This window comes from Perognathus longimembris, chromosome 4 (assembly GCF_023159225.1).
Source record: "Perognathus longimembris pacificus isolate PPM17 chromosome 4, ASM2315922v1, whole genome shotgun sequence".
Taxonomy (NCBI): domain Eukaryota; kingdom Metazoa; phylum Chordata; class Mammalia; order Rodentia; family Heteromyidae; genus Perognathus; species Perognathus longimembris.
The window spans coordinates 61814668-61830644 of record NC_063164.1 but is presented as its reverse complement, the minus strand read 5'-3'; the positions used below and the strand labels follow the sequence as shown (position 1 = coordinate 61830644).

Genomic DNA, 15977 nt, shown 5'->3' with positions numbered 1-15977 from the left:
TATTTATATGCTAGACATAGAAGAGAAACAGAACTTGGAATTCACTATAATCTGCAACAATAAGTTCAATGACACTTTTCAGAAATAATAATTTAAAAACACTATTATTTGTTAAACATACACGGGGAATTGTGCTAAGCATTATGTAGGCATATAATATATGGGAAATTGTTATTACTTTATTTTATAGCTGCTGATATCAAAGTTCATAGAAGATAAGTAATTGACTGAAGCTTACTTACAGATGTGGGTGGGTATCTATATGGGGTGGACACTCCACTGCTTGTGCTTTCTCTACCACTTCTCTATACTGTCTTCCTAGGGATATCTGTTTTTAGTTCCCATATATCAGAGAACCCAAAAGATCAGAAAAATAACACTTCAGAAGAGATCAAAATCATACTAGTAGAATAGAATCACAGTATTTAACTGAGAGATCTTATGTGTTACTTTCCTAAGCCTAAATTCTTTATCTATGAAATGGGGAGACTTTGTCCTATTTTATAGAATTGTCTTGAAGATTTTATAGCACAATGTTCATAAACCCAAGGCAATGTGCCAGTGTGTCATTATGAGTGTGCTAGTACATGTTTTACAGATATCATTCTTTTCACTACAAGGCAGTTCTCTTCCCATATTACTATTAAAGACCTACTCTTTTAGTTTGATACTTATTATGCATCCTTAAGTTCTGAGAAGCAGAAATGGAGCTTCTCTGGAACTGTTTCTGAGGATGGGTTTGATGCTATACTAAAGGGTTTATAGGCATATGATACCAAAAATAAAAATTGAACTCATATTCCAAGTAAGCATACATATGCTAGGCTGCCCAGAGTTCCCATCTTCCCCAGACACAAACTATGGTCTCCTCAGTATAGTAGAGAACTAGGTCAATGCAATGGCTGTGGTCATTATTCTACTTCTTATTACTCAAGGTCATCCACACGGTATTGGACACTGCTCATGAACTCCCATTTGCTATTTGTGATAGTAAGCTGCCATGATTAGGATATAAATATCTCCCCAAAGCCCTTGTATTACAATATAGTGCTGATAGGAGGGAGTAGAATCTTTAAGAGTTTGAGGCTAGTTTGAGGGCTTAGGGTCATTAAAAGCATGCTTCAAAGAAGACTGTGGGACCCCACAATGCTTCCTCTTCCTTTCTTTTTGCCTCCTGGCCATAAGGTGAGGGGTTTTGCTCTACTACATGTTCCTACCTGGGTATTGTATTTCCACAGTCCAAAATCAGTAGGACCAGTTTCAGGGACTGAAACCTCTAAGACTATGAACCAATATAAACCTTGTCTCATAAACTGATCATTTCAAGTACCTAATTATTGTGATGGAAATCTGTAATACATATGAATTTGGTATTTCACACCAGAAATCATTGGGGAATGAGGTTTATCTATCAGGGCTAAAATAAAGTATTTGCTACAGAGATCAAGTCACATATGAGTTGGTTTTCTTGATTGATTGTTTGTTATTATTATTATTATTGTGCTGGAACTGGGGCTTGAAATCAGGACCTGGTTGCTGTATCTGAGCTTTTGTGCTCAAAACTAGAGTGCTCTACCACTTGAGCCACACCACCACTTCTGGGTTTTTGTTGTTGTTGTTGATTAATTGGAGTCTCAAGGACTCTCCTGCCTAGGTTATCTTTGAACTGTGATCCTCAAATCTCATCCTCCTGAGTGACTAGGATTATAGGATAGGCATAAGTTGCTGACTCTTGGTGGTTTTCTTGATTCTTTTACAACATTTTCTTGGTGACTTTAAAAATCTTACCTCAATAGACTCTGCTATGGTTTAGATCTAATTTGTATGTGTCCCCCAAACAGTTATGTGTTGAAATTTAATCCTTATTTTGAGGTATTTAGAGGGTGGAAACCTAATCGGAATATGTTTTAGAGGTAGGACCTTTGGGGATTGATTAGGATTAGATAAATAGATCAGGGTGGAGCCCCCATGATTGAAGATTAGTGGCTTTATGAGAAGGGGAGACTGACTAAAAGAGACACCCACAGGAACTCCTATTTCTTGCCATGTGATGCCCTTTGTCACCTTGGGACTCTGCTAAGAAGAGAACCATCATTGATGAGGGCCCTTGACTTCAGGCAAGAAGCTGAGCCAAAACAAAGTTGTTGTTGTTGTTATTTTTGTATGTTAGTCCACAAACTCCATTATACTATTGGAAAACAGACTAATATATAGTTAAGTAATCCCAAAACAAAACAATAAAGATACTGTATGAGACTAAAAGTGGACCACAAACTTGGTCATCAGCTAAGTGGCCCCAACAGTCCTTAGAAGACAACTAAAAGACATAGCCCTAGGGGAGTGGAGATTAGGTGAGCACATGTATATAAAATCAAACAACAAGCGTCTCACACAGTTAGCTGTGAATCTCTTTGTTATACAGCTGCATAGAACAAATAAGGAAGATAAGAATGGGCCAAGGAAATGAAAACAATAAGCACCCCAGTATTTCTTACCCTGAATTCTTTCACAAACAAACCCATAGTCTTCTTTTTTACAGTCATCAAAGTACCATTTTCCAGTGAAATGAAAGTTAGGATTACTTGATAGAAGGGCACAGAGAGGAATGTGCTTTTGAAGTTCAGCGGTGCTGTGACTTGGAATCTTTAATAGAATACACATGTTATAAAAATACTGTTAACATGTAACATATAATTGTAATACTGAAATTTTTGTTTAGGACATAGACTTTTAAATTAAAATACTAACATTACCTTACTTACACTTAATAAAACAATTCATAAATCATGTTATGACTTTAAAATAAAGAAACATTATGATGAATAATTACACTTATGAAAAACACATGAAAAATATATGAAATTGCATTATTAAAAATTCATATACTAGTAAACAAATAAACAACAGAATATAGAAAGAACAAAGCTTTAGTAATCAAGGCTTGCATAAGATCTCTTATTACATGATTTTTAAAAATTGAATCTTAGGAAAATATAATACTAAGTGAATTGAGCCAGACCCAAAGAAACATGGGCTGTATGGTCTCCCTCATAGAGAATAATTAGCACAGGTTTAGGCTGTCACAGCAGAGGATCACAAGAGCCTAATAGCTATGCCCTTATGAACACATAAGATGATGCTAAATGAAATGAACTCCATGTTATGGAAATGACTGTTATATTACTGTTGTAATTACTTTCAACATGCCATGTGAAACTGTAGCTTCTATTGTTAATGATCCTCTTGTATCCCCTTCCTGTAGTTGTACCTGCACTATCACTGTATCTCATCTGAGTACACTGGATACTGTATATACTGGTATTAGAACTAGGAAAATGAAAGGGAATATCAAAATCAAGAGACAAAGGATAAAAAGACAAATGACTCCAAAACAATACTTGCAAAACCATTTGGTGTAAACCAACTGAACAACTCATGGGGGGAGAGAGAAAGGGGGAGGTGGGAGGGAGGAATGAGGGAGGAAGTAACAAACAGTACAAAAAATGTACCCAGACCTAACGTATGAAAATGTAACCTCTCTGTCCATCACTTTGACAATAAGTAAGAAAAAAAATGAATCTTAAAGCTTACATTTATTACATCAAATGGAGACCAGTTAGAATATACCACAGGCTTTCCACTGAGCCATCTTTCATAATCATCATCTTGTAACCCTATCCACACATTAGTTGTCTGGCCAAAAAGATGCATAGTAATGAAGGCTGAAAAATAGAAATGCATTATTTAATTTAATACTATAGAGGGCTGGGGAATATGGCCTAATGGTAAAGTGCTCGTCTTGTACACATGAAGCCCTGGGTTTGATTCCTGAGCACCACATATATAGAAAAAGCCAGAAGTGGAGCTGTGGCTCAAGTGGCAGAGTACTAGCCTTGAGCAAAAAGAAGCCAGGGACAGTGCTCAGGCCTTGAGTTCAAGCCCCCGGACTGGCAAAAAAAATACTAAAGAAACCATTTGAGTAACTGTCAAATTCTGTTTATAGCTATGATTTTATTTATTTATTTTATTTTATTATTATTATTATTTTTTGCCAGTTCTGGGCTTGGACTCAGGGCCTGAGCACTGTCTATGGCTTCTTTTTGCTCAAGGCTAGCACTCTGCCACTTGAGTCACAGCGCCCCTTCTGGCCATTTTCTATATATGTGGTGCTGGGGAATCGAACCCAGGGCTTCATGTATATGAGGCAAGCACTCTTGCCACTAGGCCATATTCCCAGCCCCAGCTATGATTTTATTTAAATGGCAGCAAAATTTAATTATGAATCTTCTGTAGGAATTTTTGCTTTGTTCTTGTTAAGGTAATGCAATTTCTTTCATTTTTGTTTCAGTTTAAATTGAGAATTAGCTGGATAACCTGAGATATTTTCAGATCATGAACAAAACATTTTCCAGTGCTTGTTCAATATTTTTCTGAACAATATATATGCATATATATTTTTTTCTGTTTTGTTGGTGCTAAGAATCAAACTCAGGGTGCTGCACTTCCTAGGCAAGTGCCCTACCACTGAACTGCATCTGTAGCTCTTCCAAAAGAAGATTTATCTAAACAAATAAAAATATGTAATTGCACCAATATCAAATTAAGGTATACAGGCAAATATACAGAGATCTAAAAAATTTTAACAGGTACATATAGTAGACAAGATTTTTTTTAGCTGTTCGGAAATATAGATTGTGATTAAATCCTGATCTTTCCACTGTCACTGGTGAAATCAAGTCCTGCAAAACCCAGAAATTTATGAACAACACAGTGAACTAACTTTAATAGATTTTATGACATAAAATCATATAGGTCAAACTGAAAATTTATGTCATTAGGAATACGACATTTTTTCTGTTGACTTAGAAATGCTAGGAATTATGGAATATTTTCATATTAGGAATGGTTCTTTTGGTTGAACACTTAGTACTCTACCTTGTTCCACTTCACTTTCAATGGTGACCAGTGTCCCTCCATTTTCAATACAGAAATCACGAGCTCCAGTCCAGTTCTTAAGATTGCTCTGGTCTTTGGGGATCCTCACCAAAAAGCACTATCAAAAACCACAGAGTAGTGTTTACTCTTATATGTTTGTAAGTGAATTAAAATTTTCCCACAAACATGCAAGATCAGCCTAGAAAAAAATACATTTTGCATTAGACAAAAACCCTCCCCCTCTGCTCAACTGCTTCAAAGGCACCAAAGTAATCTTAACAAGTGCAGCTTTCAGGGCAAATTAGTGACTTGTCTGCATTCACATTAGACAAGACAGAATCAAGGATATTTTGTAGAAGTCTGCTCTGTAGATCCTAAAACAGAGCTAGTCCACTTGCAAAGTTTACAGTGGCAGATTTCATTCCCCAAAGAAATCTATGAGGAGCAATGAGGGCTTCACTACAATTTACTTACAAGCACACACTTCCTCACTTTAAGTAGGAGGAAATATTAAATCACTTCGGGTAGGTAGTTGAATTTATTAAGTGCTCAGTCAGCCATTTGGTCAGTCAGTGTCTTAGGAAGAGCCAAGAAAGGGGGGAAAACGAGCCCACTTGGAGGAGAAATAAGGGCAGGACTTAGGAATCCTAGGAGGAAGGAGAAACAGAGAAGAAGGTTGGCCATCAATGCTATCAAAAGATGCAGAGATAGGCTGTAAGATTTGCAGAGGTGATTCTTATTCAGGAGAGGTTCCTGTCTGTAAATGTTTCTTTATGTGAGGTGGGAAAAGAACTATGCAGGAGTGGTATGAAGATAAGCTTTCCTCCCCACTCCAGAACACAGGGAAATTTAAACACATTGGTAGGATCAAAAGGAGTTAGACTAGAGGAGGAAAAGATAGAAGAGAAAGACTATAACAGATTGAACAAAGTGCTAGAGAAGTCAGAGACTACGTAAATGCAAAGGATTTTCCACTTGGGATTTACTAGGATTCATCTCTCATGCCTAATTTGCTCATTTATGAACATAGATAGCCAAGGTTGGCCATTGATAGGCCAAATCCCAATTTTGTACTATGGAGAAAATCCTATTTATAGAATAATTCCAAGTTATGGTTCATTGGAGATAAGAGCTTTATAAACTTTCTTGCCTGGGCTTGTTTTGAACCACAATTTTCAGATGTCAGCCTCCTGAATAGTTAGGATTACAGATACTTGTGAGCCCCAGTGGCTGGCATCTTAATTCTTTAATTTCTAAATTTGTCAGCTTCCCACCTCTTCTTTATCATTATAAATTCCTTAAATGGAGGAGACTAAGTCTAATGTCTCTTGAATATCACATCAGAGAAGATCCTTAGTAAGTATTTATGGAACAAAATTTAAAACTATAGACCCTTGAATGGTTTTCAGGTTGTTAGCTGCTAAGTGAAGCAGATACATTTAGGGGCAAACTCCTACATTAAAGTACCTTCAAAGTGTCCTTTTCTTTTGTTTCAGTTAAGATTTTTGGAGAAAACTTAAGAAAACCCAACCAAGAATTACCAAGATACCCTCATTCTTTGGGGTGTCTAGAATGATTTAACTCATTTGTGGCCTCCATTTTTTTGTGATCCTGAAACTGAATGTGCCCAGAATGTCTTGTAGAAAGATGCCTTTCTCTGACCTCAGGCTGAGCATGCTCATAAATGTCTGCCCTTAAAAGTGCTTTTCTGTATGACTTTGTATAAATTCTCCAATAAAACCACACTGCTTTTGTTCCTTAGGGAAAGAATTGCTTTTTGGAAATCAGCCCAGTGCTCTTCTTAACCACTGCAGATGATAAAGATTTTTCCATCTTACGTTCTAGCTGTGCTTTTTGACTGCATTCATGGAGATGCAAACCCATTACATTTAGTTATAAAATAGCACTCTCAAACATTCTTGATTTCATCTGTTGGTTCTCACACAAGGCAATTTTTTCCCCTTATGGGATATTTTGACAATGTTTAGAGACATTTTTTGGTTGTTACAACTAAAGAGATAGTTGTTTTTCACATCAGTAGGTTTACCAGGAATGCTAAGCTCTCAACAAAGTTCAGCTCAGGTCAAAGAGTTATCCAACCCCAAATGTTAGTGCCAAGATACTTCTTTTCAAAAGGCAGACCAGACATGTAATTCTTTAGTTTAAGTCTGCCAGGGATTTCTCACTTCTTTTAGGATAAAAAGAGAAACTTTGATCTTGTTGAAAGTTGAGGTACCAATCAAGAGAGGAAATGCATTTCAATTCTTCTGGTCTCTTTCTCCTTGTTTGCTTCAGAAAGAAACTGAATTAGCTTTAAAGGAGTTTAATTTTATAACAACTACCCTTTTATCTGTTCCTTTTCACTTTGTCTATTTCTTCTAATTACAATTTCCAAAGAGTTGCACACGAATAATTAGGAAGTCTTATCATTTAATGCAAATTCACCTTGTGTTCAGATAGTCCCTCTAATGAGCCATTCATAAATACCAATGAACCTCATTGGTTCAGTTAGCTCAATAAACACTCCCCCCCTGCTCCCTCCACCTCTGTGCACATTTCCATCATCCAAGGTTTACTAGCATGACAGTGAAAGTATGGTCTCCAACTACCACAACTTCATTGTTTCAAAAATCATGCTTATGATGCTGAATAGTGATAATAATAATTAAGTCAAAGCAGCAGGATGAAGTACAGCATCCTTAATGTTAAATTGTTTACTTACTAATTTGCAAAGTGCCATCTAATTTAATGTGTTTCTAATCATAATTGTGAATTAAGAACCTGTATTAAAATGAGTTTTTTAAAAAAAATGAGTTTTTAATATAAAACTGTTCAATGTGTAGAATCATTTCTAGCTCAACATTTGGAAATGGAAAAACACTAATAGACCCAAACACATTGATAGTTAGGGACTTTAACACTCCATTATCACCTCTGGACATATGAACACACCAAAAACTGAATAAAGAAACCACAGAACTAAACAACTGCATAGACCAACTAGACTTAACCGACATCTACAGAATATTCCATCCAGCAACAACTGAATACACATTCTTTTCGGCAGCACATGGAACATTCTCCAAAATAGATCACATCTTAGGGAACAAAGAAAATCTGTACAAATTCAGAAGTATCAAAACCATTCCCTGCATTCTCTCAGACCACAATGGAATAAAATTAGAGCTCAACTCAAACAGCCACCATAGAAAATCCTACAATACATGGAGACTAAACAACACACTGCTGAACCATCAGTGGGTCATTGAAGAAATTAGAAAAGAAATTCAAATGTTTATGGAATTCAATCAAGATGAGTACACAAAGTACCAGCTCCTTTGGGACAAAGCAGAGGCAGTACTCAGAGGGAAATTTATATCTCTGAGTGCCTACATCAACAAACTGGAGAAACAGCAACTCAACAACTTAAGGAAGCACCTTAATCTCCTCGAAAGAGAACAACAAGCCAAACCCCAAGTCAACAAATGGAAGCAAATAATTAAAATCAAATCAGAATTAAATGAATTAGAGACAAAAAAACCATCAAAAGAATCAACAAAACAAAGAATTGGTTCTTTGAAAAAATTAACAAGATAGACAGACCCCTAGCAAACCTGACCAAAAAACAAAAGCAGCAAACCCAGATAAACAAGATCAGAGATGAAACAGGTAACATCACCACAGAAACAACAGAAATTCAGAACACAATAAGGGACTATTTTGCAAACCTTCATGCCAACAAATTCGAGAACCTGGAAGAAATGGATGATTTCCTAGAAAAAAATTGATATCCCCAAACACAACCATGAAGATTTAAACCTTCTGAACAGACCCATATCTAGCTTTGAAATAGAAACAGCAATAAGTGATCTCCTATCCAAGAAAAGCCCAGGTCCAGACAGATTCACAGCAGAATTCTACAAGGCCTTCAAAACAGAACTCATACCAATATTTCTCAAACTCTTCAATGAAATAGAAAGAGAAAGTTCACTACCAGACACATTCTATGAAGCCAGTATAACCCTCGTCCCAAAATCAGGCAGGGACTCATCATGGAAAGAGAACTATAGACCGATTTCCCTGATGAACATAGATGCAAAAATTCTCAACAAAATTCTGGCCAATCGACTTCAACAGGTCATCAAAAAAATCGTACACCATGATAAACTGGATTCATCCCAGGGATGCAAAGTTGGTTCAATATACACAAGTCAATTAATGTAATCCACCACATCAACCGGAGCAAGGTAAAGAACCACATGGTTATATCTCTGGATGCGGAAAGGCATTCGATAAAATCCAACACCCATTTATGCTAAAAGCCCTGGAAAAACTGGGATTCCAGGGAACACTCCTGAATAAAATAAAGGCAGTCTATGACAAACCAACATCAAGTATAATTCTAAATGGTGAAAAACTAAAGCCATTCCCTTTAAAATCAGGAGCAAGACAGGGATGTCAGTTCTCTCCCCTTCTCTTCAACATAGTACTAGAATTCCTAGCCAGAGCAATTAGGCAAGAAGAAAATATAAAGGGGATCCAAATAGGAAAAGATGAAGTTAAACTTTCTCTTTTCACAGATGACATGATCCTATACCTAAAGAACCCCACAGACTCTACTCCCAAGCTACTAGAGCTGATCCAAAACTTTGGCAAAGTTGCAGGATATAAAATAAATCCTCAAAAATCAATGGCATTCCTATATGCTAATGACCTGAATGCTGAGGCTGAAATCAGGAAAGCAACTCCTTTTGCAATAGCCTCAAAAAACATAAAATACCTAGGAATAACCTTAATGAAAGAAGTGAAAGACCTCTATGATGAGAACTTTAAAAACATGAAAAATGAAATTAAGGCAGAACTAAAGAAATGGAAAAACCTCCCATGCTCCTGGATTGGGAAGATTAATATAATCAAAATGGCAATATTGCCAAAGGCTTTCTACAAATTCAATCCAATGCCCATTAATATCCCAACACAATTTTTTAATGAAATTGAGGAAGCAATCCAGAAATTTATATGGAACAAAAAAGACACAGAATAGGAAAAACAATCCTAAGCAGAAAGAACAGTGCTGGAGGAATTACAATACCCAACTTCAAGCTGCATTATAAAGCTATAGTAATAAAAACAGTTTGGTATTGGCACCGGAACAGGCCTGAAGACCAATGGAACAGAACGGAAGACCCAGAAATGAACCCACAGAACTATGCCTACTTAATCTTTGATAAAGGAGCTAAAAAAATAGGATGGAAGAAAGACAACCTCTTTAACAAATGGTGCTGGCAAAACTGGTTCAACACATGTAACAAACTAAAACTAGATCCTTATATATATCACCCTGCACCAAAATCAATTCCAAATGGATCAAAGACCTCAAAATTAAAACAGATACCCTGAAAATACTAAAGGAAGGAGTAGGAGAAACACTTGGGCTCCTTATCACAGGACGGAACTTCTTTAACAAAGACCCAGAAATGCAACAAATCAAAGAAAGGATGGACAAATGAGACTGCATCAAACTGCAGAGCTTCTGCAGGGCAAAGGACATAGCTCGCAAGATAAACAGAAAGCCCACAGATTGGGAAAAGATCTTTACCAGCCATACAATGGACAAAGGCCTCATATCTAAAATACATGCAGAACTAAAAAAATTACATTCCTCCAAAACAAACCTGCAAAGAACCAATAGCCCCCTCAAAAAGTGGGCTAAAGACTTAAAAAGAGACTTCTCTGATGAGGAAATGAGAATGGCCAAGAGACATATGAAAAAGTGCTCTACATCACTGGCCATAAAAGAAATGCAAATCAAAACAACATTGAGATTCCATCTCACCCCAGTAAGAATGTCCTATATCAAGAAAACTAACAATGACAAATGTTGTAGGGGATGTGGCCAAAAGGCAACCCTACTTCATTGTTGGTGGGAATGTAAACTGGTTCAGCCACTCTGGCAAGCGGTATGGAGATTCCTCAGAAGGTTAAACATAGAGCTCCCCTATCACCCAGCAGCCCCACTTTTGGGCATCTACCCAAAAGACCACAAACAAGTACACACTAAAGCCACCAGCACAACAATGTTCATCGCAGCACAATTTGTCATAGCTAGAATTTGGAACCAACCCAGATGCCCCTCAGTAGATGAATGGATCAGGAAAATGTGGTACATATACACAATGGAATTTTATGCCTCTATCAGAAGGAATGACATTGCCCCATTTGTAAGGAAGTGGAAGGACTTGGAAAAAATTATACTAAGTGAAGTGAGCCAGACCCAAAGAAACATGGACTCTATAGTCTCCCTCATAGGGAATAATTCGCACAGGTTTTGGCTAGTCACAGCAGAGGATCACAAGAGACCAATAGCTATACCCTTATGAACACAAAAGATGATGCTAAGTGAAATGAACTCCATGTTATGGAAATGACTGTTATATCACCATTGTAATTACTTTCAACATGCGATGTGAAACCGTAGCTTTATTATTGATGATCCTCTTTTTTTAAAAATTAAATTTTATTGATAAGGTGATGTACAGAGAGGGTATAGTTATGTAATAAGGTAGTGAGTACATTTCTTGTCATATTTGTTACACCCTCCTTCCTTTTTCTTTCCCTTCCCCAGTTCAGATAAGCATATATACAATATCCAGTGTACAGAATCATATACAGTGACCACAGGGGGTACATGAAAGGAAATTCACCTAGTATATTAAACATAATGACAACAGTAAAATCCTCCTGTTTCCATCTCTTGGAGTTCATTTTGCTTAGCCTCATCTTATATAATCATATGTAAGTAGCTGTTGAGCTATTGTGCTCCTGGCAGGTCTATCCTAGACCTTTTTATGTTTATTTAGTAATTGTTTGGTTTTAGAGACATGATGTAAAGTCTCTGACCAAAATATGTAGAAATACTATTTGAAAAGAAGTTTGTTATTTTACAGACATGATCTCTACTGTTCTCCCCTCCCACTCCAACAACCACATATCAGGGAGACCATGTGCCTTTGTCCTCTGTGTTCTAGGCTTGTCTCGCTCAACATTATTCATTCAAGATCTGACCATTTCCCTGTGAATGCCATTATTTTATCATTTCTTTTTCTTTGCTATTAAGATTACCTTTATTTTAAGTACACATTAAACAAGAGATTGATTATCTAAAATCAGATGTAACACTTTTGAGACATATTATAAAATAACTGATTTCAATGACAAATTAAAATTTTACTGAGTAGTCTGCTTTCTAAGTTTATCTTGCTGTTAATTTCATTAAACATATTGACTATTTTTTCAGTATGCAGACAATTATGTTTACTTTAGAGACTATTTTTTGTTGATTATTCAGTAGAATTCATTATGTTACCTAATATGCACAGAATGGACTTTTCTATGAAATTATGTAGGATGTCATGTTATCTTCTCCATATTAATAACAGAATTGTATTTTCATATGTGCAAGTAAACTTTATGAACAATATTCTTTGTTAGCTCTCTCTACTCTGGTTGCTGCTCACCACACAATCTGAGCCTATTTTAAGAGTTCTTTTTAAAAAAATGGATTTACATTCACAAGGGTCTTTATCCTGTTTGGGTTCTCCAATGCAAACTGAGTTTTCTTCCAGGTGAAAGACATCCTCTTGATGATCCTCTTGTATCCCCTTCCTGTGGTCGTACCTTCACTATCTCTGTATCCTATCTGAGTACATTGGAAACCGTGTATTCAGGTATTAGAACTAGGAAACTGAAAGGGAATACTAAAATCGAGAGACACAGGGTAAAAAAGACAAATGATTACAAAAGCAATACTTGCAAAACTGTTTAGTGTAAATCTACTGAACAACTCGGGGGGCGGGGGGAAGGAAAGGCGGAGGGGCGTGGGGGGAATGAGGGAGGAAGTAACAAACAGTACAAGAGATGTATCCAATGCCTAAATTATGAAACTGTAACCACTCTGTATATCAGTTTTACAATTAAAAAAAATGGAAATGGAATTCAAGATCTTTCCTCCAATTTTGGTCTCTTCCCCAGTGTTCCTAATAACATTGAATGGCACAGTCAGCACACATTGATCTAAGACTGGGGCCACTGAAACCTTTACTTCATCATGCTTTTAGTGCTACCATTTTGACATCTCATTTCTCAAAGAGCACCGCTCTTTCTGTATTCCCACTGCCCCATGGCCTCTACAACCACCAGCTTAGCCCAAGCTACTAAACTTTTGCCTGGACTTTTGCTGGAGCTACCAAACTGCTCTTACCTTTCTCACCTTGGCCTACTCTTACTATATCCTTGCCACTGTAGGGTGGAATGAGTGTTGATTTTCATAATTTGGTCCTAGTTATTTTCCTCTTGTTAAAAACTATTCAAGGGCTTCCTATTGTTCTTGGGAAACAAACCAGAAACATTTACACAATGTTCTTTGTATCTATTTCTTTGATCTTACCTTCTATTCCAGTTCTCTCTGCTTCCTCTGGTTCCTTAAATGTCTTACTTCCACTCACCACAGACCTTAGTATATTCTGCTCTGTTCTATTTATATATTTATGTATGTATTTATTTATTTGTTGCTAGTACTAGGACTTGAACTCAGGGCCTGAGCATGTCCCTTAGCTTTTTTGTTCAAGGCTGGTGCTCTACTGCTTGAGCCACAGCTTCTTCTAATAAAGCTACTTCTAGCTTTATTTGGTAGTTAATTGGAGATGAGAGCCTCATGGACTTTGCTGTCTTAGCTCTCAGCTTTCTCAATAGCTAGAATTACAGGCCACTGGTGCCTGGCTCTTTGTTCTTTTAATGATCCACAACTTCTGACCTTTCAGGTTCTACTGTGTATGTGTATATACAAATACACACACACACACACACATACACACATTATATATGTACAAAAGAGATGTATACTTTTATTTAATTTTTAATTTTTGTACTAATCCTAGGGCTTGAACCTAAGACCTGAACACTGTCCCTAAGCTTTTTGCACAAGGATAGCATCCTGCCAGTTAAGCCACAGGTCTACTCTACCATGATAGTCATTAACTGGAGATAAGAGTCTCATGGTTTTTCCTGCCCAAGCTGTCTTTCAACTGTGATCCTCATATTTCAGCCTCCTGAGTAGTTAAGATTGCAGGCATGAGCCACTGTTGCCTGGCCTATCATATATTTTTATAGAGTTGTGTAACTTTTTCTACATGTGATATTGGAGATTGAACTTAGGGCCTCTTGCTTAAGTCTACCACTTGAGCCATGCTCCTTAATTCTTTATCTGTTTAGTTGGTGGCACTGGGGTTTGAATTCTGGGCCTGTGCTTGCTATGTAATCCTTTAAGTGTTTTGATTGTTTTTCAGATGGGATCCGACATTAATTTTATCTTGACTGGCCGATAACTATGATGCTTCTCCTTTAATTCTGGTAGCTAGGATTACAGGAAGGTTCCACCATGCCCAGGTAAACTGTATAACTTTATCATAAGGTGCTGTGGAGTGGGAGAATATTATGCTGAAGAAACTCAAGTTACCATAGAAAATGGCAGTGTACATTATACTTTTAAGTCATGGTTGCTTTTTCCATTGATTTCCTAAAGATTTCCCTCTGATCTGTAGGCTCTGAAAGCATTGTGTTTGTTTTGTATTCCTATACCCAACATCATTGAATAAATCAATAAAATGTTCCATTTGAATAAAATATTAAGAAAAGAGTTATTTTAAAGATACAAATATTATACATAAAATGACATATTGATTAATTCCAATCTTTATGGTGCAAAACAGTGTTTACTTCTAGGTCTGGAGTAACACACAGACACAGAGTTCTGCTGGAATAAGCATTTTAGATGATTTTCCCTTTCTCTGCATAGGTAATTCCTTGTCAAGCTTCTTTTACATTGTTAAAAGACATTTTCAAAATGGAAAAAAATCATTCCTAAGACATTGATAAAAATGCTTAATTCTTGGATGAGTTTTAAAAGTTCTAAAAGGTGGAATGGGGATATGGCCTAGTGGCAAGAATGCTTGCCTTGTATACATGAAGCCCTGGGTTCAATTCCCCAGCACCACATATACAGAAAATGGCCAGAAGTGGCACTGTGGCTCAAGTAGCAGAGTGCTAGCCTTGAGCAAAAAGAAGCCAGGGACAGTGCTCAGGCCCTGACTCTAAGGCCCAGGACTGGCCAAAAACAAACAAACAACAACAAAAGAAAACAAACACCAAAAATTCTAAAAGGTAATTAGTTTGATAACTATGTAAGTTCTTTCGAATACCAAACATTAGTCCCATGAAGTTGACAAAGGAGAGTAATGAGGCACATCTCTTAATATTGAACTTAATTCAGAATTTCACAGTAAGGTCTAACATTGTTACCTCCCAGGTTTTTTTTATGTCATTTTTTTAATCGTTGGAAACCATTCTTTCTGGGCCTCCAGTCCTCCTGTTAACAACTTTTTAGTCAGCTGGTAAACTATAGTAGTTCCCACTTACCCATGACTTCAATTTTATCAGTTTCAGTTACACTTATCCACAGCCAACAAAAAGATGGGGAGGAGGAGCATTCACCTAATGTTCTTATAGTACATTGTTATAATCTTATCCTTTTCATATTTAAATAAATTTCATTTGAAAAATACTATTCCAAAAATCATATTCCATTGAGCTTTGAGTATAATCACTTAATTAGATGTTACTTAAACAGCAAATGAGAACTAAGTAAAAATGACTCTTAAAGAGTGATAGAAAGTTTTGTCATGTTTCTTGAGGTTCTGAAGGTTCAGTAGCAGGTTCATTTGAAGGTGGAATAACCTTGAGGAGAATGAGCTTCTACTTTCAGAATGTGAGGCCAGGAAGGAAAATTCCAGCTCCTGGGCAGGAGATGATGAAGAAAAGCCATTGGCCAGTAGATGTTTCTCACTGGGAATGGAGGATGTGGTGGACCAGGGAAATCTCTGGGTGTAAAATAATTTTGGGAAGCTCTGTACATGTTTCCTGGAGGAAGCAGATGGAACGGAGGGCTCCTGCTCTTTAGAAACAATAGATGTCAGATAGGAGAAACA

At 36.8% G+C, this 15977-nt stretch overlaps 1 protein-coding gene across 2 annotated transcripts in view; it reads right to left on the bottom strand.

Moving 5' to 3' along the window:
• Pla2r1 (phospholipase A2 receptor 1) overlaps positions 1-15977 on the bottom strand; it is a 122004-nt gene that overhangs the window by 12474 nt on the left and 93553 nt on the right. For both annotated transcript variants that reach the window (XM_048345356.1, XM_048345357.1), the window contains 3 exons: positions 4936-5053; positions 3592-3722; positions 2496-2643 (listed from right to left, as the gene is read on the bottom strand). In XM_048345356.1, the coding sequence (XP_048201313.1) occupies positions 2496-2643; positions 3592-3722; positions 4936-5053 (397 nt within the window). The remainder of the gene's footprint in view (positions 1-2495; positions 2644-3591; positions 3723-4935; positions 5054-15977) is intronic.